At 43.3% G+C, this 22137-nt stretch overlaps 4 protein-coding genes across 11 annotated transcripts; 2 read left to right on the top strand and 2 right to left on the bottom strand.

Annotated features, from left to right (window-relative positions):
* Window positions 1–183: 183 nt before the first annotated feature.
* On the bottom strand, window positions 184–3926 carry osgepl1 (O-sialoglycoprotein endopeptidase-like 1). Of its 4 annotated transcripts, none has more exons than XM_003458350.4 (8): window positions 3801–3926; window positions 3164–3370; window positions 2674–3061; window positions 1459–1663; window positions 1227–1375; window positions 646–776; window positions 483–554; window positions 184–364 (listed from the first exon to the last, which is right to left on the bottom strand). In XM_003458350.4, exons 2-8 carry the CDS (start codon window positions 3349–3351, stop codon window positions 280–282), a joined length of 1218 nt encoding a protein of 405 aa, XP_003458398.1. In that variant the 5' UTR covers window positions 3352–3370; window positions 3801–3926; the 3' UTR covers window positions 184–279. The 4 variants fall into 4 exon arrangements, with proteins under 4 accessions (XP_003458398.1, XP_005463400.1, XP_005463402.1 ...); XM_005463343.4 differs by lacking the exon at window positions 3801–3926 and adding an exon at window positions 3606–3739; XM_005463345.3 differs by lacking the exon at window positions 3801–3926 and adding an exon at window positions 3523–3650.
* On the top strand, window positions 3249–9689 carry adat3 (adenosine deaminase tRNA specific 3). 2 transcript variants are annotated; one of them, XM_005463347.3, is made up of 2 exons: window positions 3249–3386; window positions 7819–9689. In XM_005463347.3, exon 2 carries the CDS (start codon window positions 7846–7848, stop codon window positions 8866–8868), a length of 1023 nt encoding a protein of 340 aa, XP_005463404.1. In that variant the 5' UTR covers window positions 3249–3386; window positions 7819–7845; the 3' UTR covers window positions 8869–9689. The 2 variants fall into 2 exon arrangements, with proteins under 2 accessions (XP_005463404.1, XP_005463403.1); XM_005463346.4 differs by lacking the exon at window positions 3249–3386 and adding an exon at window positions 3743–3843.
* Window positions 3251–5743, top strand: alkbh6 (alkB homolog 6). Of its 3 annotated transcripts, none has more exons than XM_005463349.4 (2): window positions 3251–3386; window positions 4764–5743. In XM_005463349.4, exon 2 carries the CDS (start codon window positions 4769–4771, stop codon window positions 5471–5473), a length of 705 nt encoding a protein of 234 aa, XP_005463406.1. In that variant the 5' UTR covers window positions 3251–3386; window positions 4764–4768; the 3' UTR covers window positions 5474–5743. The 3 variants fall into 3 exon arrangements, with proteins under 3 accessions (XP_005463406.1, XP_005463405.1, XP_025759339.1); XM_005463348.4 differs by lacking the exon at window positions 3251–3386 and adding an exon at window positions 3712–3843 and having other exon boundaries at window positions 4764–5717; XM_025903554.1 differs by lacking the exon at window positions 3251–3386 and adding an exon at window positions 3899–4010.
* Window positions 9690–9921: 232 nt separating the features above from the next.
* sympk (symplekin) lies at window positions 9922–21766 on the bottom strand. Of its 2 annotated transcripts, none has more exons than XM_005463342.3 (27): window positions 21582–21766; window positions 21316–21423; window positions 20908–20973; window positions 19287–19340; window positions 19125–19198; window positions 18904–19030; window positions 18547–18796; window positions 18294–18464; window positions 17861–18100; window positions 16871–17028; window positions 16635–16785; window positions 16322–16541; window positions 16026–16176; window positions 15700–15935; window positions 14906–14987; window positions 14499–14612; window positions 14263–14410; window positions 13633–13793; window positions 13352–13460; window positions 13167–13267; window positions 12306–12396; window positions 12126–12227; window positions 11855–12042; window positions 11596–11772; window positions 11409–11498; window positions 11060–11218; window positions 9922–10215 (listed from the first exon to the last, which is right to left on the bottom strand). In XM_005463342.3, exons 2-27 carry the CDS (start codon window positions 21382–21384, stop codon window positions 10054–10056), a joined length of 3651 nt encoding a protein of 1216 aa, XP_005463399.1. In that variant the 5' UTR covers window positions 21385–21423; window positions 21582–21766; the 3' UTR covers window positions 9922–10053. The 2 variants fall into 2 exon arrangements, with proteins under 2 accessions (XP_005463399.1, XP_003458395.2); XM_003458347.4 differs by having other exon boundaries at window positions 11388–11498.
* Between the last annotated feature and the right edge of the window lie 371 nt (window positions 21767–22137).

Below are 22137 nucleotides of genomic sequence, written 5' to 3' on the forward strand. Positions count from 1 at the left end.
AGCCTCCTTAATATGGAGGACTGAGAGTGCCAAAATCCTAAATAAATAAAAAAAGCACCTCACTAATAAATCAATAGGGCACAAAATATCCATCTAGCTACTGAAACGTTTATAAATAAATATGAAAACATTTAAAAGTTTTTTAAATAAATAAAAAAAGAAATAAATTTTTTATAAAAACAGTTTCAGAAAAAATATTTAATAATAAATATCTGTATAATGTCCTTTTTAGATACAGTACTGTTATACACTCTGCTTTGGGAAATCACAGTGACTTCATCAGTTGGTGATCTTCATCTTCATGGGCGGCAGCCTGATCGCGGCGGCCTTCACCTCCGCTGTGATGTCAATGCCCAGCGGGGCCCTGCAACACAGCATCAATGAGCCAGTGTCGATTTAACCAGACGGGTGGGGGGAGAAAACATTTTAGAAAGAAAACTTAAAAGAATAATAAAATAAGCCTCATGAATAAATAAACTGACTTTGGCTCGTAGCAAACGTCAACATCTGGAGGCAGGATCCCTTTTCTTTCTCTCAGCCGCTCCACACCGTTCCTAGTTTTAAAAATGAAAAATAAGGAAAATATTTTTCTCATCCTAATCTAAGAAAATTAAATCCAATTGGCTGACAGGACAGTAAACGCACCATGCAATCATCACTCCGTTGTCGGTGCAGAACTTTGCGGGAGGGCAGATCAGATGCAGACCGGTCATCTCCGTGACAATCGTCAGAGCTTTTCGGATGTACTGGTTGCTCGCAACTCCCCCAGAAAGCACCTAAACGTAAATCAATGAGGACTGGTAAAGGACTGGTATTACTCTATATTCTTTTCACTGTGAACACATTATAAGAAAGCAGCACAAACAGAGACATGTTTATTAAATCTATGGAAGAAATCTTTGGCTCCTGAGGATTATTTGTACAGAAACTGACCTCATTACCAGAAATTTAGATCTTGTTTAAATTTTTGGTAATGTTTGTAACAGGAGACAAAATAAGGTAAAGTATAATAAGTAACGATCCTGAGAGTGAAAGGTGAATGTGACTATAGAAAGAAAAGTTAAAGCACTTTAAGCTCAGGAAGCTTTAAAATCACTTAAAAAACAAACAAACAAAACACCTGGGGAAAGATTTCAGCTTTGCATGATTCACAGTTCAAAATAATCCTTCTTTGAGACAATTTTCTTATGATTGGCTGAAGGGTGGGGATATCCCAGCAAACTCACCAAGGTGGGGCTGCTGGGTGGCAGCAGGCCGTTTGCCTTGCAGAAAAGGATGGCGCGGTGTGTGCGCTTCGCCAGGTGGGCGGCGACGGTGTGCTGAGTGGCAGCCGCAATATCATTCACACATTTCAGCAGCGTCCCCTCTTCCACACCTACAGAGGGAGGGGAGGAGAGCCTAAAGGTCAGAGGTGAATCACTGCTGCTGCAGGCATTACGGGAGAAACGGGACTAGTACCTTCTTCTGCCTCTTTTTTCATTATCGTCATCGTAATCTGATTTCTGAGTCCAGCGAAGGAAAAGCAGCAGTCGTGCGTTTGTCCCATCGGCGTCCTGAAAGAGAACTTTGTCCTGTCGCCATCCCGAGCGAGCAGCTCTATGGCCTGGCCTCCGCTCAGCGAGGAGCACTGCGGGTGTTTGACGAGGGACAAACGTCTCGCCACCTGTAGGTCACAAAAGAGTTTCATCTTCATGGAGAAAGAACTGAGGCTGTTGGTGTTTCTCAAACTCCCAGCACCTCTCTCGCTTTGATCTCATGTGGACTGGACCATTGAAACTCCTCTTTCTGCCAGTATACCGATATTTAACTACACGTTTAATCAATGAAATATCTTGAGAAATCTGTCAGCATGTCTCTTTGGGCTTAAATTGTAAGAAGCAAATGTGTAAAATTACACAAATCTATCATTTACCATTTGTAAACCATTGGGGAGGTAAATATCTCCCCAATGGTTATATATGAAGACTGAAAAAAGAAAATATTTTTGTCTCCTTCTCAGTGTTGCTCTTATTGTGAAAGGCCTCAAGGTTCTCTCATTGATCCTATCTGAGCCCAGCCTCTCCAGTGGTCCCTATCCTGGACCACTTTCATGTAAAACACACTATGGATGTGAAAAATCAGGATTTTGTCTTTTGGAAGTGAAAGATTTTATCAACTTTTGTGCTTTAGATTTTGTGGACTCTCCAGTATCCCAAATCCTAATCTGTCTCCCTGTGTCTGAGTCTGTCTGACAGCAGGGTCTCTAACACCTCCTCTCAGTCTACAGTCACCATAGCAACCGGTCCCCACAGGTGTGTGTTGCAATGTCACAAAACTAATTCAACATGTGGACGACACCTTCATAACTTTACAAAGGCTGGGTTAATGACCTCAGACCTGTAGCCCTCACCCCCACTCTGATGAAATGCTTGTGAAGGTCCGAACACACATCTTCACTTCCTGCCACCCTGGACCAACAGGTCAAGACCGCCCTCTGTGCTGCACTGACACACCTGGAACATCATGGGTCGTGTATGAACGCTGTTGTTAGTCTCAAATGTGAGACTTCTTAACAAAGTGATCACAGGCCCTTACAGAAGGGACTTGTATGTGTGTGTTTCGTTACTTACAAATAACAGCATTCTAGTCTATCCTAAACATGTAAATTAGTTTTGGATGTCATTACGGTCTCACTTTATCTAGAGTATCTCCGGGAGCTTCATCCAGAGCGTGACCCAAAAGCAGGAAGTCATCGACTCCCCGGGCCACAGCGAGGAGTGAGTGGCCTCCGGACACGAGCAGCACCAGGAAGGGGAAGCTGACGGACTGAAGCATCCTCACAGTCAGGGCGTGGGCCTCCATGTGGTGGATGGGGATGAATGGCTTGTTGTGCTGCCTCACGAACCGCTGACTGAACTCAAGCCCGACGCCCAAGCTAAGGGCCAAACCGGGCTTCACTGTGGTGGCAACAGCGGCCAACTGGCTTGGGGTCACGCCGCTCCTCTCCAAAGCCTCCTGGACCACATACTGTATGTTCTCCCTGTGGAGCTGCTGGGCCACAGTGGGGATGATGCCTCCAGTCCTGCAAGTTTGAGAACATGTCAGGCTATTCTGTTTATCCATGATGATGACTGCCAGGTTTTTACAGCCCTCACAAGCAGTGACCTTGCCCTCTGACACCTACCTGAGATGCACCTCCTTCTGTGAATGTAGAGACTCTCCCAGTATGGCGCCTGTCTCATCCAGCACAGCAGCTCCCGTGTCATCACAGCTTGTCTCGATGCCCAGAACCAGCCTAGAGCAGGAAGCAGTGTGACGGAGTGTGTATCTGAGCTGCAGCAGTGTCAGAGCCTTCACTTTACTGCGGAACATCTTCCCGAACCAGTCACACCTGTGAGGACAAGCAGGTAAAACCTCAGGATGACTTCACAGCAGTTCCTCCAGACTTTAAACTAACATAATAGTAAGCCACGAATACGTTCTTTGAGTTCAGGAAGCATGTTAAACAACTGTATCTGTCCAGTAAAACGTGGGTTAACCCACGTAAGTTTCTGTCCTGCTTCGTCTCGCTGTGTTACATGTAAATAATTCCGACTATCCCAAACTCTGTGATTAAAGACACAAACCTGAGAACAAAAAGGCGAATCAACAAATTTGGCATTAATACTACTTAAAACATTTCTATAAACTCAATAATAGAAACCGTATTTCGAAAAAATAAGGCACAGGTCCAAAAAGTCGACGCTTCTTTCTCTTCCGGACATTTTATTTCGGTGCACAAACGCGTTATCGCGGATGGAGTCGGGCTGTTGGGATTTTACCTGAAGAAACGGAATTTTCATCAGATTATTTATGTCTAACCAGGTAAATCAGGTTCTTCTGCGTGCTCTCGGTCGGAGTGTGCCGTTTTTAAAGTTCCTGCAGGTATCGAAGAGCCTCTTAAACCGGAATTATTTTTGAAATCGCCTGTTTTAGTACAGCAAACTCCGTTGCCTTTGGGGCCACACAGAATGTCGGATTTCTGTCTCGCGGTAAATGATTCAGGAAATAAAAATGTAAACAGCAGGTTTTTGTGATATTGATGTGAAAGGTAGGATTTCTTTTACAAAGGCAGAATATTCATAAGAATTTAACTGACTTAAAACTATTGTCTATCTATCTTTCTTTCACGGAGTCATGAACTTAGGCAGCGCTGTTTTAGCAATTAATTTAACGAGCAATTACACACACACACAAAATGACTTTAAAGGTTCGTGTTGTTGTTTTTTACTGACCAAAAATCATCGGATTTGGATGTCGAGAAAAAAGTTTTTACGACACTAGAGCTCGCGTGACCCGCGACTTTAAAAGCAGCATCGTTTGCAGTTTTTGGTAATTTACTACTTGTAGTAAATCGATCTCTTTAATCCCAGAATTTCCTGTTTTACTTTTTAAGTTTACAACTTTAACTTCATTTTTCATTTTATGAATATAAATCTGAATTTTAAAGGAAGTTTAAGTCTAAGGGGAAATAAATCTCAATGATGATAAAATTGTAATTTTAGAGAGAAAACATGAGAATGCAGCAGAGACTATTCATCTTTACTTCTCATTAATTTAGTATAAAAATAACTGAAAATGTACCTTTTGAAAATAAAATAGATGTATTCAATTTATTTTAATAAACTTAGTTTAAAAAAAAAAGTTTAATTTAATATAAATATTAGTGAACCACAGAAAGACTGCTTTATTATTTTTATTTATTTGTTCTGGGTTTTAATGAGTTTCATGTTAACTTTCTTAAGGAGGCATGGAGCGCCCAGCATGTATTTTGGAGGAGTTGAAGCAGTTTGTTGTAAGCGAAGCTCCGCCCACAGCGTATTATGTTCCAGATTTCATATCCGAGGACGAGGAGTCGTACCTACTTCAGCAGGTCTACAGGTCTCCAAAGACTAAGTGGACTCAGCTGTCGGGCCGGAGGCTCCAGAACTGGGGGGGGTTACCGCACCCCAAAGGCATGCTGGGAGAGCGGCTTCCCGATTGGCTCCAGACGTACTGTGAGAAGATTTCGTCTCTGGGCGCGTTCAGTGGGAAAACGGCCAATCACGTGCTGGTGAATGAGTATAAACCAGGAGAGGGAATCATGCCCCATGAGGACGGGCCGCTGTACCACCCCACCGTCACCACAATTAGCCTGGGCTCTCACACCCTGTTGGACTTCTATACGCCGCTCAGCAGCGCTGAGGGCGCCACACCACAGACAGAGGAGAGCCGCTTCCTGTTCTCGCTTCTGGTGAGGCCACGAAGCCTTCTCATCCTGCAGGATGAAATGTACCAGCGCCTCCTTCATGGCATCCACGGGCGCGAGCAGGACACGCTGACCAAGAAGGTGGTGAACCTGTCTGCCGCTGGGGCGGAACCGGGCGAGGACCTGAACCGAAGCACCAGGGTGTCTCTGACCATACGGCACGTGCCCAAGGTCATCAAGACGAAGCTGATGCTGGGAAAGAGATGAAGAGCGATAGAGCCGACACTACAGCACAGTGATGGAGTTTTAGTTCAGATGGATTCACTGAGTGAATATTAAAAGGATTTTAGCATCTGTGTGTAAAACGACCAGAACTGATCACCATTGAGTCTTTAAGTTTTATGTTTTAATCAATTATTCTGATCCACTTTCACACATGGAATAATTTATTTGGAGTTCATCAGATGTTTGTTTATGTGACAGATGAAAATAAATACGACCATAAGCGGTGTGTGTACCGTGGGTTTGCTTACAAACACATCCACCAGTCTGTTAGTCTGTCTTAGTAAAGTGATGTACCGCCATGTGCTGCCAGCAGGGGTGTCAGACACAGTTTAAAAGTCCAGCAATTCAATTCAATTCAATTCAATTCAATTCAAGTATTTATTGTCATTGTCAAGAACAATGAAATTATGTTTGGAGCTTTCTACAACAAATAATAATAAATACTAAATTCCCCTTAGACCCAAGTGTGACTATTTAACCCAGTGTGACTTCAGTGCAATGAGACGATCCTTAGCAAAAACATGAGAATATGACAGGTAATGTTCATGGGACATTCAGACAAAGACCTGAGAAATATGACAAAGTGCAACAGTGCAACCCGTTCAATTACTGTACTGTGAGATATGATAATTGTCTATTTTTCAGACCAGTTCACTGCTATTAATAAGTTGGATATGGTTATTGTCCGTGAGAGGGGGGGGCAGAGAGGGGAGGGGGGGCAGAGTTCAGGAGCCTCACAGCCTGTGGATACAGGCTGTTGGCCAATTTGGACGTTCTGGCCTGTATGGACCTGTACCTTCTCCCTGAGGGCAGCAGGTGGAAAAGGTGGTGCGCAGGGTGATGTTGGTCCCGCAGGATACTGTGCACCCTCCTCAGACAGCGAGTGGGGAAGATGTTGCTAATCTCTGGCAGAATCGTTCCAATAATTCTGCCAGCTTCTTTCACCACCCGCTGGAGTGCTTGCTGGTCGGCCTTGGTGCAGCTGGGGAACAGAGGCCGGATACTCAAAGTGCCGACCTTTAAAGTCACACAGGTCATGCAAAACATTCATTAGAAGTAGTGGACAGAGTCATTAAACATGCACGGCCATTCCTGAGGTTTTACGTATCAGCAGGTCTTAAAATTATTTAAATAGATGAGCAACAAAACAAGACACATTACACCGTCTCATTATTTAACAAAAACTGAACCAAAGTGAAGAAACAGTGCTGTGAAAACTCGGTATGTCCTCATCGCTTCCACACAAATTCAGAATAACTATTGTCTGGAGCATTCAGACAATCCAACAATCTTCCCAGGAGTGGATACCCCAACACATTCACTCCAAGGTCAGACTGAGAAATACTTAGAGAAACTGAAAAAAATCCAAGAGCTCCATGTTGGATCCAACCGGCTTCAGGCAACTAAAGGTTAAAGTTCAAGACTGAAGAAATATGCTTTGTTTGGAAGGGTTACCTGGCGAAAGCCTTTTCTCTCTAAAAAGAACATGGCAGCACGGCTTAGGTTAGCAAAACTGCATCTGAGCAATGTCAGAGGTCTGTGCATAAATGAATGTCTGCAAACGCCAGAGAACTGAAGTCAACGCTGTAAAGAAAGGGTGGGCCGAAGTTCCCCCACAACAATATGAAACACTTGACCAGAAAAGCATGACTTCAAGTTTTGGCTATTAAATGGGGATTTAGTTTTTCCCAGAACTGCAGAAAATCCTGTGTCTGACACGCCATCACATAAAGGGAGTTAAACAGAAAGACTGAAACATTTTGGAGGTCAGAGTGACGTGGACCCAGAGATACTCGAGACACAGTTTTGATTAAATGAAGAAACATGAATGAACTTCAGTTTGAGTTTTCATGTTTTATTGTTGATATCAACGAGAGATAAAAGAAATACAAAAACCCTCACTGTACCTTTTAATTTGTCACGTGCATACAGGTTTGTTTCCTAGTTAGGAACTACGTAATGGAGATGGTATCATATGTAGGTTGTCCACCAGGGGGCAGTGTTTACATATTTACTTTAAAGTGCTACTTCCCTGTTATTTATATTTGTCATAAGCTCAATCTGAGAGGATGGCTTTAAATCAATAATAATAATATTCATTTTTAATTATTTATTAAATAAAGATTTGCAGTTTTTTTTTAAATAAACAGGGCTTGATTTATGGGGAAAAAAAAATGTCAATATCTCTATCTTCGCTCCCACCACACTGAGAAGGTTAAAAACATTGAAGGTTGGAGGGAAACCCTGCAAAGATGATTTTTGGGGGAGCCGTCCCTGCTGGAAACCAGGTTCGATGAGTAACTGAAGGTTTTCTCATGTGCTAACAGGATGATACTGGGAAATCAGAGCCGCCAATGAAGCGCTGGAAAGGCTCGCCGTGTGATGTCGACTCCTGGGTCGCCCTTCCAGTCCTGTCAGATGAGCAGTCGCAGGATGTCGAGCTGGTGGAGGTGTTCGCTGCGCCCATCCTCGACAAGAAGGAGACATCTCGGCTCGTCAGGGAATTGAACAGCCTCTGCCCGCTGAGGGGCCTTCAGCACGTTAAGAGGGTGCGGCCGTGCAGGGAGAAACCCCACCCCCTGGAAGTCCTCGTGTGCCTCGTCAGTGATGTGCCACAAATGCAGGTGGTTAGTATTGACTCTCTGCTGCCCTCAGGTGGAGTAAACTGCAATGGGTTGGGTGAGCCTTTTGTGGTTAAGGTTCCCGCCCGTGCCCCTTTGACCCGACCCCAGTTTGAGTTAGCGAGCCAACACTGGCCCACGTCCTTTCATGAGGACAAGCAGGTGACAGTCGCCCTGAGAGGAGAGCTCTTCAGCCGCCATCAGAAGGAAAGGATGCACGCCTACATGGCGTCCGCTGTGACTGCAGCCAGAGATGGAGGCATGGCGGGGATGGAGGCCATCGGGGCTGTGGTGGTTGACCCAAAGACAGAGAGGATCATCGCAGTCGGCCACGACTGCAGATGCAAGCACCCTCTTCATCATGCTGTCATGGTCGTCATCGACCTTGTAGCTCGGAGTCAGGGTGGTGGGGTTTATGGTTTTGACAGTTACCCCGCCTGCAGGTTTACTTCGGCGAGCTCAGTTCAGACGGAGGCCCAGACGGAGAACGGCACTCAGCCGTACATTTGCACTGGGTACGACCTTTATGTGACCAGGGAACCTTGTGTGATGTGTGCCATGGCCCTGGTTCACTCTCGGATCGGTAGGGTTTTCTACGGAGTCGCTTCAGCTGACGGGGCGTTAGGGTCAAAGTTCAAAATCCACACTCAGAAAGATCTGAACCATCGATTCGAGGTGTACAGAGGAGTTCTAAGCAGGGAGTGTGAGGATCTAAACAGCATGAATGACCACATCAAAAAGGACCGAGGAGAATGAAGCCAACTGTTTATTACACCTTGGAAATGAATTTCAAACTCAGACACAAAAGAGAAGCCAGCTACATTTTCTCTAACGGCCTGCAGGGGGCAGCAACTCTTTGGACGCTGTAAGACTTCTGATCCTGTAGAAGTCTATGAGAAGACAGCCACGTCTCCCTTTGGTTTGTCAGCTCCGAAAACATGTTCCTGATGAGTTAAATCAAACATTCAGTCCAGTTAAATTATGATCATGACTGGAGTCAGAAATGAGGATTAATCAGGACATGCTCGTTATATAAAGACCTGTTAATCACAAGTCTGTAAAATGTTATTGCAAAGCTTGTTTTATTTTTTAAGCTGAGATAAACTTCAACATCTACAGAGTTCGTTATTCCTTTGCAGTTTGTTGTAAGATCAGAGATCCAGTGAGAAATTTTTTATTAAATTTAACATCAAAACCCAGAAAAGCAACTTGTGTATTTGTCTCCATCTAGTGGTCGATTAGATTTACTGCAAATTGGTTCACTCTTTACCTTCAAAGCATATCGGAACATCAGCTCTGCTTTCGCCTGGAAGCTTCTTCTCACAGCTGCCCACACGGAGAGATCTTTAGAGATTTTATTACGCCACAAAACCACTACCAACAGCAGATATTTCAATCGAAACACCCAATGCAGCTCTTTAGAGATCAAGATGTGGATGTTAGATCTTACTCAATTTTCCCTCAAAGGTCCCAAAATATTTAATCACACATGTATTTAAAAAGCAGGAAAGACCTCACAGGGAAACATAATAAAGGCTAAAAGAGACAAAATTCAACAGCTAAATGTATTTTTTTTTTTTAAAAACAAACAAACTGGTAAACAGTGCCCCTGGTGGTTGAAGTTATAGCTACATTTTGCAGAAGGTGGTTACCAAAAGTACCTTTAATGTGTCTGAGCTGGAGTGGAAGCATATAGAGAGAGGATGTACATGCACCTACAGCCAATTAACCCTCAAATGGATGTCTTTGGACTGTGGAAATTGCAGTACAGATTTACGACACTGATAAGTGATTGAACGGAGTCAAAACCTACATTAAACCAGTGTACTGATTTATTTTCCAACTTATTATGACGTGGAATGCTTTCATACAGAAAATGAGCTGATATTCTTCCTACAAATACAAAAAACAAAACAGAAATCCTGAAAACTGAGTGCATCCTTATTCTACATCCTCGCTGGTGTTTTCGGCCTCCTTTGTGGCGACATCAGCTTCGGTGTCTTTTTCGGGCTCTGGCTGCTCTGAAGGTTCGGGCTGAGATTCCTCCATTGGCTCCTCTGCTGGTTCTGGTTCAGGTACCGGGGTCTCAACCTCCGACTCCACCTGGAGAAAATCACAAGCATTAAACAACTACGCACGAATGGCATGCAGGGCCTTAACCAGTCCAGCCACTGTCACGGTTATTAAAGACATGAGAATAAATTGTGACAGTGCCAGAGTGTCTCTTTCTGGATTAGTACTGGAATCGTTTTTATTTTAGCTAATGCTGTGATTTTAGCCTTTCCTTTGCAAATTTTAGCTCATAGAAATGTGGTGTTTGACAGGGTTTTCACATATTTCACTGTAACTTGATTATTTAAGCTCAACTGACATACTTTCAGAGTGTATAAAGAATGTTACTAACTTTCCACGGTTAAACTTCTGATTATTTGAGCTACATTTTCTGACTTTCCCGAGCTGGATCAGCAGTGAAGTTAAGTTGTAAGTAAGTTACTGGAATAAGGTGGCTTACAGTTAGTTAGTTTTTTAACATTATTACCATTTAAAACCAAAGTATTCCTGTTTAGCCTTTTCAGTGGTCTACTTCCTGATCTAGTTATTATTTTACCTGATTTGTGCTTGTTTAATTAATTTTAATGTGTACATTTTATTTTATTTTTAAGACTTTTGTTGATCTTTATTATTTTATTAACACTCCTTTTCTTTTATCATTGGTTTTTCATTGTTACTCTTAAATAAAATTTTGCTTTCTTACATTCAGTTTTAACTAAACTTAAATTCAGTCGTGCAGTGCAATAAAAAACTCCTCACATCACAGCAGGTTATAGTTGCTTCACAACCTCAAACATCTGACCTTTTGTATTATCTGCAATCTAAATTAATTCTGGTGCTTAAGCCATTTTTTAAAGCCTTTAGAGCCTTTAACTCCTCGTAGTTTCCTTTTTACCTGTGAGATATTAAGCGTCTCTTCCTGTATTGCTGGTTCAGACTCTTCTTGCTCCATCGGCTCTTCTTCATCTTTCTGAGTGACGGGCTCTGGCTCGACTATCGTTTCGGGCTCTTTTGGTGTCTCTTCCACAACCGAAGGAGCTGGAGCTGCTTCCATCTGTAGGAAGATGTCTCGTTAAATTAATTATTGAGATAATGGAGCCAAAAGGTAAAAAGCTGGCTGACCAGAAATAAATCAGCATTGTTCTACAGGAATGTAATTTTTACAGATTGGAGATGGGCGATATGTTTATAAACTGCCCTAATTCAAGACATTCAAAAATCACCTGTAGCTCTTGATCCGTTACCTCTGTCTCTACGACTGGCTCTGCAGGCTTTGGCTCTGGTTTTTTATTTGCTTCCAGGACCGCCATGATGGACCCAGGGATGTGCGCTTGCTGTGTAACACAGAGAGAAAAAAGAAAGAAGGTTGAAAAGAAAGTTCGGGGTGAATTAAAATGTTCAGAGGTGTGTAAGTGTGGAAGCAGCTGTCACCTGGTGAGGTGTGAAGGAGTGGACGTGCTGCAGAAGAGGCGCCCTCATCTCCGGGCAGCGCTCGAACACGCTCGTGAGCTGAGCGGGCGGCAGCTGTAAGAGCACACTGAACGACTGCGGCTTTGTCCTCTGGCAGCACTTCACGAATCCCTCCCACACCTTTGGATACTTCCACACCTGCAGGGCGAAATAATAGGAAGAAGATTAGCTTCAGCAGGTGATCTTCTCCGGTTTCCTGCGAGATCAAAATGTCGCTGACCTGCTTGACGATGAGGCGGGAGAGGATGTTCATCACGAAGCCGCCCAGTCGGGGGTACATGGTGAGAGACTGGATGACAGTGCGCATGAGCAGCATGGGGAGGGGGTTCTGCTCCATCAGCTGCTGCATCACCACTGCCAAAACTTCAGATGTGTACACGTTCTTCTCGCCGAAGCAGAGGTTGGTAGCTGTCGGGCAGATGCTGAAGATTAAACGCTGACAACGATTTGTTTGTCCAAGAGCAACACATTATGTTTGAGGACTCACTGACCTTTTATGATGGACTTCATGTCACATTTGGTTGAGTCTATGTTGTGTAAGGCGATGAGGAGGTCGCCTGGAGTGAGCGGGGACACGGATGAACTCCCTTCACCTGCAAAGCACAAGAAAGTCTAATCTCAGTCCACTACAGGAGGTGTGACGAGACAGAAAAGTGATGAAAGGCTCTTACTGTGCTGAGTCCCCAGCAGCCTGTTAAAGACCTCCTTCACTACGATCGGGTTCAGTTTGATAAGTTTGGGCAGAGCCTGGATGACTTCGTTCTGCACAAGAAAAAACAAAAAACCCGAGTGAAAAACCCCCCAAACTTGACAGGAAACGGTTCACTGTAGGTGTTCTCATAGCACACGTTCCACAATCCAAATATGGAGGCCAAAAGAACTCAAAATAACAATATTATCTATAAATTAATCTTTTAGTCGTGTCTTTTTTTTGCTAATTAAGTACAGTCAAAACAGAAATGTAACAAGGTGGAAGGAGGCTCTATAACCAGAAACATTATGAGCTCTGATGATGATATCCTTCACTTTGCTGTTGCTCAAAGTTAGAGGGAATTCCTTTATGACTTCATCTCACAGGTGAGCTCTGATATTTACCCGTGGTGTATCTAAATCCTGTTCTTATCTTCAGCAACAACAACTATTGTGGTCATCTCATTGGCTTTACTTACCGACAGTGTGTACGCACAAATCAGAGATTTATCAATGTTTTCGTACCTGAATATGTTCAAATTTAGAAGTTCCTCTGACCATGTGTACGAACAGGCGAAATCCTGGCTGTCTTAAGAAGCTTAAATAAAACCTTTTAAAATGAATACTACAACTACTAATAATTATTTTTGACATTTGGTCATTATTTACAGTTTTCCAAAATATATATATAAACCACAAAAAAAGGCCTAAAAATTATAATTAAATAAAAAGTAAAACAAACCGTAACCAAAACAAAACACCAAAGGTGGCCCTGAGTGTGTTCATGAACAGCTACAAAGCCACCTGTCGTCATTCACCTGATGATGAAGAATAATCATTACCTTTTCCAGCCCGTTAATGACGGGGATCAGGAATCGAACATCTGGCACTCGCTTGTGGTAAAGGTCCCTCACCCTCTCCACCAGCTCTGGAGATGGAGGCACTGAGCGGAGGGAGAAAAATTATGTTACCCATCAGCAGAAGAATGGGGGCGTAGTCAACTGGATTCTGCGTTTCCTGTTCTTACCTTTATCTGTGAGAATGTGCAGGCATCGAGTGACCAGAGTCTCCGCTCCTTTAGGACAGTTTTCGACCAAAAGCAGCAGCTCAGGAGAGTTCATGCCCATCCCACGGATCTACAGAAACAAAGAACAGAAGAGGACTTGATAATAATATTCAGAAAGAGGAGCATTACTTCTTACTTACAGCAGCCATGCCGCTAATTATACAAACTTTGAGTCTTGATATAAATTAATGGTAGATCACAAATCCGAAAAGGGCTTGAAATGAAAGTTAGGAGTGACTTACAGGCTGCTCGATGGCTCGAAGCACGCTGCGTTTGATGTCAGCGATGGCCTCGGTGTAGACGCTGGCGAGTTCGTGGACCAGCCGGTGGTTCAGAGGAAGCAGGGAAAGGTAGAGGAACAGACACTGCCTCACAGTCTCTTCAGTCCAGGGAGCAGCCACCTCTGCCTCAGCAAAAAACACAGAGTGGAGGTCAGAAAAGTCTGAAAAGCTATAAACGACTCACTCAATAAGCACCTAAAATGCTACACTTACACACAATGTATATAAAAAATAGACTTAGCCACTGTGACATCTCCTGATGGTTTTGTACACCACACTTGGACACCTTAAAGTCAGCATTTAGGCTGCTATAATGTTGGTTTTTTGGAGCCAGACGTGGCCATATTTGTACAAAATGGTAAAGTGCTAGCGGGCTATTTGCTAATTAGCGAATGCTAGCAAGCTTGTTTTTGTTTTTCACTTAAACTGAAGCAGAAACAGTGAACAAATTTATTTGTTGTAGCCATTAAAAATGCTCCAAAAAGCATCAACAGCACAAAAAGTTCTAGTTCAGATTTAATGAGTGGTCACGTTAAAGTGACCACGCCCCTAACTTTAAGCTGGGCTGCTGAGTGCATGCTGAAGGCAAACCTGTGTCTTTGTCGGCCCCGAAGAGCAGAGACGGAGGGTTGGGGTGAACCAGGAGCTGCAGGTAGTTCAGAGCAAACTTTTCGATGTAGTCCCTGAGCTGGTCCTTCTCGTACATGCGCTTCAGAAAAGCCAAGGCAGTGGTTCGCACCTGAGAAAAAAAAAAAAGCAAAAATAAATTAAATTTTCTTTTAAAAACACTACCCGAGGGAATTTCAGGGTGAAGATGCGAGCACCACCTTCTCCTTTTCATGGGAGCTGAGATCCAGGAGCACGTGCAGATACTGAAACTGCCTTGAAGGACGTTTGACGATGAGCTCCTTCAGCGTCGTCATGCCCAAATACACCCGAGACTGAAACACAGGTCACAGTTAACAGGAAGTTAACTACACTCCAACAAACCCAACAATCCATAGATATATATACACACATGGTTCACCACCTTACTTGGCGCTGCTTTCTGAGGTTTTAATGGGAGAAGCGGCGAATCAGCGCTTCATCACAATGCGTTTTTTGTTTTTCACACATTTCAACAAGATAAAACTGATGAAACAAAGCTGATAAATATCGTCCAATCACATCACTATATGCCATCATATCCACCCATGTCAGTCAACAGGAGCATTATAGTTGTGCCACCATTTACCTCATCCTCACAGTAACGCCGTATGACTTCTAGCGCCGACTCTGTGATGATCGGCGCCTCCAGCACCAGTTTGGTGAAAAGTCTGAAACAGTCAAAAACCAGCTGGTAACTCAATTGAAAGCGGGTTTAGCAATAGAAGATCTATTCAGTTCAATTTTATTTCTATATCTGTGCTAGAAACTAGATTTGTTCTGTGCAAATATTAAAAGCGCTTCTTCCTGTCCCTGCCTTTCACAATAAAAGCCCTTGACATATTATCTGTGTGACAGTGAACCAAACAGGAGGAGATTTTAGGGTTAAAATACATTTCTATGTTTTACTTATGAAATTCAAGAATTGTTTTTTTTGTTTTGGTGACAAACATCACCAAAACAACTTCTGCTCTGATTGTTAAACATGTTCAGGGCTTAGCAGCCCTCTATTATGACCTTCACAGGCCAAATCAGAAAGTGGGACATTGTCATAATATGAAGGATGGGGGACGAGGGATAAGAATGCCACTTTATTGGCAAGCAGATGTATTATATTATTGGCCAGTAGGAGCGCTGTGGAGTGTTGGTGCAGGACTCCTGTGAATCATAAACATTAATATAAAACATTTAATATGTCACAACCATCTATTCAACAGGATAAACCTGGATGAACACGATAACCTGTGGAAGGAAATACTTTCAACACGACTGACTGCACATTCATGAAACTACACTGCTGAATGGCATGCTGGGTAAAGTTAGCCAACAGTGGGTGGAGCTCTGTGCAGCATTGAGGAGCAGTAAAGAGTGATGTGCTCTCACCCGTCTCTCTGCTCGGGCTTCTCCTGCAGGCCGGACAGCAGCGTGTACAGACAGTGGTCGTAGCTGTCCAGCAGCCCCGACGGCAGCTGGCTGAGGTAGGTGTTGTATTCCTGGTAGAGGAGCGAAAAGGCCAGGTCACTCCTCGTCCTGATGTCGTCCAGGATGAACTCCAGCACGTCGGATTTCATCATCCCGTCGAACTGTGTCACGAGCCGGGAGAGGAGCTTCACCCGGACCTGCCGCACATATTTTAAACCAGGTTATATCATTGCTTTGTTTTTGTTGTTTGCTTCTTAGTGATTATACGACTGGTTGGGGTTACTCACATGAGACATTCCACTTTGAGCGATCGGCTTCTCAGAATGCAGGATGCGCTTCACCGCCTTCGAGGTTAAATTCTCGATCTGGCTGTCCGACAACTGCTGGACGATGTCGGGAAGTCGAAATACTTTTTTCCTGCCGGTCGCTCCGGTCATCCTGAAACAACGTAAAACTCGCTGATAAACAATGATTCAGAAGCTTTGTTTAGACATGAACCTGTCGGGACAGGTCCAGATGTGACGTAAAGAAACATCACACTTTAAAATGAAGATGGTGACCTAGCATCATTTCCTAAACTCACTTGGTCTGTGCAGATGGAAGGATGGGCTCAGGAAGCCTCTTTACCGCCGCGGCTGGAACTTCCGGTGAAGCCTTTTCTGCGTAACCTCCGACCACAGAAATGGCCTGCCCGACCATCATGGCAGGAACTTTGCGTTTGATGAGGAGGTCTTTAGTGGCAGCATCGTCATCATTTTCCTCTTTAACAGCACCCTCCCCTCTGGCTTTGCACTGCTCGAGTCCTGCGAGACAGACACAGATAACCGTGGCATCTCAGTTCATCTGTGAAGGGTTTCAAGTTTAAGAGATGGGTCACATGAGCTTCTTCTTCTGACCTGGACCGATCCCTGCAGCGGTCATCTGTGTGGCCATCAGCCTGGCCAGATGTTTAATCTGAGCGTCAGTGCCTGCTGACTCCACAGGTGTGTATGTGGCCTGGAAGGAGGCTGGCATGATATCAGGCAGGTAGACCATGCTGATGAGCACCTGAAGAGGGACACAGGTAAGCTGAAGTAAGCTGTGAGGCAGTTTGGGTTAAAAGGAAAGGGAGCAGAATAAAAATGTTCCTCACAAGGTTGGCCACGTTCTCAGGGGTGAGCAGCGGGTGCAGGAACTCGGCCGTGAGGTCGATGGCGGACTGAGCGACAGGAACAGCGGCCGGCTTCGGAACCGAGAGGGGGGCGGGCTCCTCTTTGTCCTCGTCATCTTCAATAAGGGTTGAAGATGACTCTGAATGCAGGCGGACAAAGGTCAGAGGAATCTAAATTATTTTTTGCACAATTACCAGCTTTTCCTTTAGAATGGAGTCTGAAAATGTTAATGTTAAATGACATTTATCTCATTAAACGTGCGCTACAGTTTACAGCAGATCTGAAAAAGGTACAAAAATATTTTGTACCTTTATATATCAGAATCAGAATCAGAAGACTTTATTTGTCCCCAGGGGATAAAATTTTACAACTAAATAAAAGTGCTTTAATACAGCTATAAAAATCTTTGTGCTTTTCTCACATTTCTGCTCACATGTAGCCATGATTACACCACCAAAGCAGGAATAGCTGTGAATTCTAGTGAAAATATGAAGGTTTTTGTGATTTCACTGCATTTTTTTTTATCCCAGGCTGCATGGTTAACACCTCTGCTACGGACACAGGCTGTTCATCATTAATCTGCAGCTATTTTTGAGATTAAAAACACTTTTAATTTCCACATTATTTCACCTGGTTCAGATTTTTGAGTAAAGAGATTAGACAATGGGTTTTTCTAATTTAGAAAATTATCACTATCACTTTCTATTTCCTAAATGCAGTCACAGTCACACAGCTATCAGCCTCTAAAGGTGCTAATGGGTTGTTATAACATGCTGTTAAATGATCAGAGAGCACTCAGTTTTTTCTTCATGTCTCAAACATGATTCATGAACAGAAGCTGCTCTTCAGCACCAAACGATTAGACTTTAACCACAACATGATGACAACTTAAACTGAAGTGCACTTTGTTGATTAACTATCCAACCAAGTTTAATCACAGTCCGTGGATCCATTAGCCTGAAACGACTCACCTATCTTGACCTTCTTTCCCTCGGTGTATTGCTCTTGGCGAGGCCTCTTTCGCTGCTCTCGTGGCGCAGGCGTGGAGCGGGTGATTTCGCTTTGGGGCATTCCCAGGTCCAACAGCAGGGTGCAGATCTGACCATGAAACTCCAGGCTGCAGGGATGCTTGAGAACCGCCACCAGGTGAAGCTTTAGGTTTTTTCGCACGCTGCTTACCTGAGACTTGGCCAGAGTGGGGGGCAGGTTTGCTGAAAAATGAAAGTGTAGAGGAAACATCTTGTAATTGAGTTATTTAGCAGCTGCAGCCAGACTGTGAGAGGTCATAGTAAAGCAATATATCCTCTGATGATATCAAACATGGGAAAAACATGCTTTGAACTGATATCAGGCCGATATAACACTCTAAAGAGTGAGTGTGAAGTCCGGCTGAGAAGAGCTCACCGTGTAACGTCTCATACGCCTGCACCACCTCTGACATGAACATTGGTCTCTGGCGAGCGATGGTGGCCAGTGAGCCCAGTGCCGTGGTGAGGTTAATACTGGAAATGGCCGGGTGGACCATGAACTTAAGCAGCTTCTCCAGCGCTGTCTTTCCCTCCTGACACAGCTCATCTGTTTGGGAAAAAGCGAAGACACCAATCTTAAAAGGTGAACTTCACCACCTCAACACATCATATGAGTCTGGTATCTGTACCGTAGTGAATGTACGAGTGATCTGTGGGAACTTTGTCCAGACTGATGTCGCCTTCCTGTCGCTTGGGGACGTCAGAGTCAGCTGTCCGCGGTGAAAGAGTGATGATTAAAGATTCGGTAAACTTGATGGCATGAGTGCGAACGCCGTCGTTCTCAGAGTCCAGCAAGGCCAGAACATCCCCTTTCATCTGCGTGACGAGATCCCAGCACGCCTCCTGCATTTCTGACACAGCTTTGGAGCGCACCAACCACTGAGACGAGAAAAGATAAAGGAAGTGAAGACGAAGTGAAGAACAGAAACGGATCGCATAAAGAAAGAAAAGGTAGAAATGAAGCCGGTATATCTGACTCTTTGTACCTGAAGTGTGACTTTGTACAGCTGGGTGAGGGTGAGGATGGCTTTCTTCACCACATTCACACTTTCATCCTTCAGCAACATGTTCAGGTTGGCGATGAGTCTGAGGAGGAGCTCGTTGTCTCTTTTACTGAAAGCAGATAATAAAACAGTAAAAAAATCTCAAATGCTGACCCTGACTTAAAAAACAAACAAACAAAACAACAGCAGGTCTGAAAACTCACCATGCCTCCTCGATGAAGCCGATCACAAACTTTTTCACTTCGATGGACTTGTCTGTCTGGAAAGCGATTATCTCCTACAGGACAAAAAAAAAAGTAACAAAAATGAGGCAAATTTAAATGAAACTATAGCTGGTTATGAGAGCCGAATACTTGCTTACTTACATCCAAAAAATTGTCGAGAAGAGATGGATCCTTGTTGATGATGAGTTCCTGGACCTGAAGGTTAAATACATGTACTGAATCAATGTTCTTGTGCATTCCTGGGTAAGTGGATTAGACACCAGTCTACACGGTTGCACTGAGATCTTCTGATCATTTCCAACTCTATATTGGACTCGGCTAGACTAGCTTTGCACAATTCACAGTTAAAATAATCCTTTTTTGTCTTATACTCAATCCATTGTGCAGCCCCTAAGTTCCTCCTCTCTCTGAAGCTGAAGTTGTTTTAGCCCCTCCCCCTTTAAGTCAGTTTTCTTCTGATTGGCTGCCCCTCATAAATAGACTATCTCAGCTGCAGATATGGGTGAGACTTCAACACCATGCTCTGGCACCTTAGTAGTGTATAGTTAAACTTGTTTACAGTGAAATAAACAGGAACATTTTTTTCATGTAGGTTGCAGGACAATAGTTTTACTGGTCTGGTACTCTTAAAAACAAACTGGGCTCTAAAACAAGTTTGACACTCCTGGTTTATAGCCGTCTGAAGCCTTCTGGCTCACAGGGATTACCTGCACATACACAACCTCATTAGTGGAAATTTTGTACATGTTTAATATGAATATCCATTGCTGGAAAACATGTATGGGACAGAAAATCAGGAAATCCAGAATGGCTCCACTTTAGAGTTTATAATCATATATGTTTAGCAAAAATATCACACATGTGACTTTCTGCCAGCAGCCTCGTGTAGGTTAAAAAAAAGCTTTTTGATGGTAGATCCAAAAAGATATGCTGACAGTAAAAAGTTTGTTTAAGCCTGCAAGTCCAAGTCATCATCTACAATAACTCAAACTGCCTTCAGCTGCACCTTTTAGGGATCCTCCAGCTCATCCTATTCCTGCATCCTACTCTGTCACATCTCTTTACAACATCCTACCTGTACATTTACCTGTACCTTTTAGGATCGTTTTAAAAGTTCTTTTATTTGTTTCTAAATATCTTAATGGCCTGGCCCCTCCTACCTCTTGGAGCTACTACAACCATATACACCTGCCCATTCCCTTAGGTCCGCCAATCAGCACCTCCTTAAGGTACCAAAAACTAAGTATAAATTTAGAGGTGATTGTGCTTTTGCTGTAGCGGCTGCAAAGTTGTGGAAGGATCTGCCCTTGCACGTTGGGCAGGCCTCTTCTCTTTCTGAGTTTAAAACTCTTCTTAAAACACATTTATTTGCTGAAGCTTTTGGCAATCTTTAAGGGGTTGACTCAATTTGTTTTAACATGTTTTATTTTATTTTATTTATTTTATCTTATTTTATTTTACTTATGCTATTTGGCATTTTTTCTCCTGCCTGGCAGCTCCATCTTCAACATCTTTTGTCCTGTATATCCACTATTGTTCCTCTGCAAATGTCCAAATCATTTCAGCCTTGCTTCTATTTGTCTCCAAACTGATTAACCTGAGCTGTCCCTCTCTCTGACGAACTCATTTCTAACCTTGTCCTTTCTGGTCACTCCCAGTGACAATCTGAGCATCTTTCGATTCTCCACCTTTCTCCACAGCCTGTGGTTAGGGTTGTGCTCAGTCTTTTGTATCACAGAGTTAAAAAGTCTAAGCTACAAACCTGTTTGAGCACATTCAGCTTCTCATCTGTGGGTATCAGAGCAGCCTGATTCAGGAGCTCCACAACCTGGAAGGAGAAAGCAGACCCCCATTACATTACAGTTGATTTAATAAAGGCACAGCTGAGAGATTTTCTAATTTAATATGTTGGTATTTGTGGCTCATCTGGCTGCTCAACACTAGGACAAACCTACTGTATATGTACTTGTTGCTGCAGGTTTCAGCAAGGTAAATGTAAGACTTTTAAAGCCGTTTTTGTAAAAAGCTTTTCTGGCAAAAAAGTGGTCTATTGCCGTTGAAAATGGTCGCCATTTTTATAATCCCAACTATTGTGATTTCATCCAGTTTTTAAAGCATAAAACCCATAAATCTTCCCCTAAAATGTTTATCAGCGATCACAAAAACGGACCTTCTCGCTGGTGGTCATATCGATGACAGCGGGGGCCTCAGAGTCCCCCTCCTGTGAAGAGAAGTCCATGTTTTGGCCCTCACACTGGTGATAACATGCTCCAAAGATCTGTAAACACACGAATAATAAGGATGTTATCTGTGTTATTATACCAGAGTGCTACACGCTGTTTATTAGCCTTTAATAAGACGCTCCTGTTAGCCTTGTGCTAACGGCGGGAGCTGCTTTAACTCCTTTATGCAAACAAATGTGCAAAAGCTACTTACCGTTTAACCCTGTCTTTAATTTGTTCTTCCAACAACAATTAAATATCCCGAGTGTCAAGAACTTATAATCGCAGGAGGCGTCTTAAACTAAAGCACTAAAACTCTTCTAGCTCATAATGGACGCAGCCATGTTTGACCGAAAGAAGCGGCGTCAAACTTCTTCTTCGACTGTTGTGAATAAGCACGAGCAGAAATAACAGCGGCCACTAAAGGAGACATCTGCGCCACTACAACAACAACAGAAACCTGCTGTTCAGATAAAATTTGCATTGAAGGACTCAAAGATTCAAGGATTCAAGGATTCAAGGATTTTCATTTACGACACATTTACACAGATGAGATGAATCGGAATTAAAAGCCAACAAGAATGAGAACACAAACAAGAAACACAAACAAGAAACAAAAAAATATTTACAACGTAATTCAATATAAATAAGACAATATTAAGTATAATATAGCTGTATGTATAAATTAGTAAGAAGTATGTATAATGATTGTATTTGTATAGTGCAATGACACAAATGGTTTCTCGCGTTTGTAACCTGTGGCTGAGCAG

The sequence above is a fragment of the Oreochromis niloticus genome, linkage group LG16 (assembly GCF_001858045.2).
Source record: "Oreochromis niloticus isolate F11D_XX linkage group LG16, O_niloticus_UMD_NMBU, whole genome shotgun sequence".
Lineage (NCBI taxonomy): Eukaryota > Metazoa > Chordata > Actinopteri > Cichliformes > Cichlidae > Oreochromis > Oreochromis niloticus.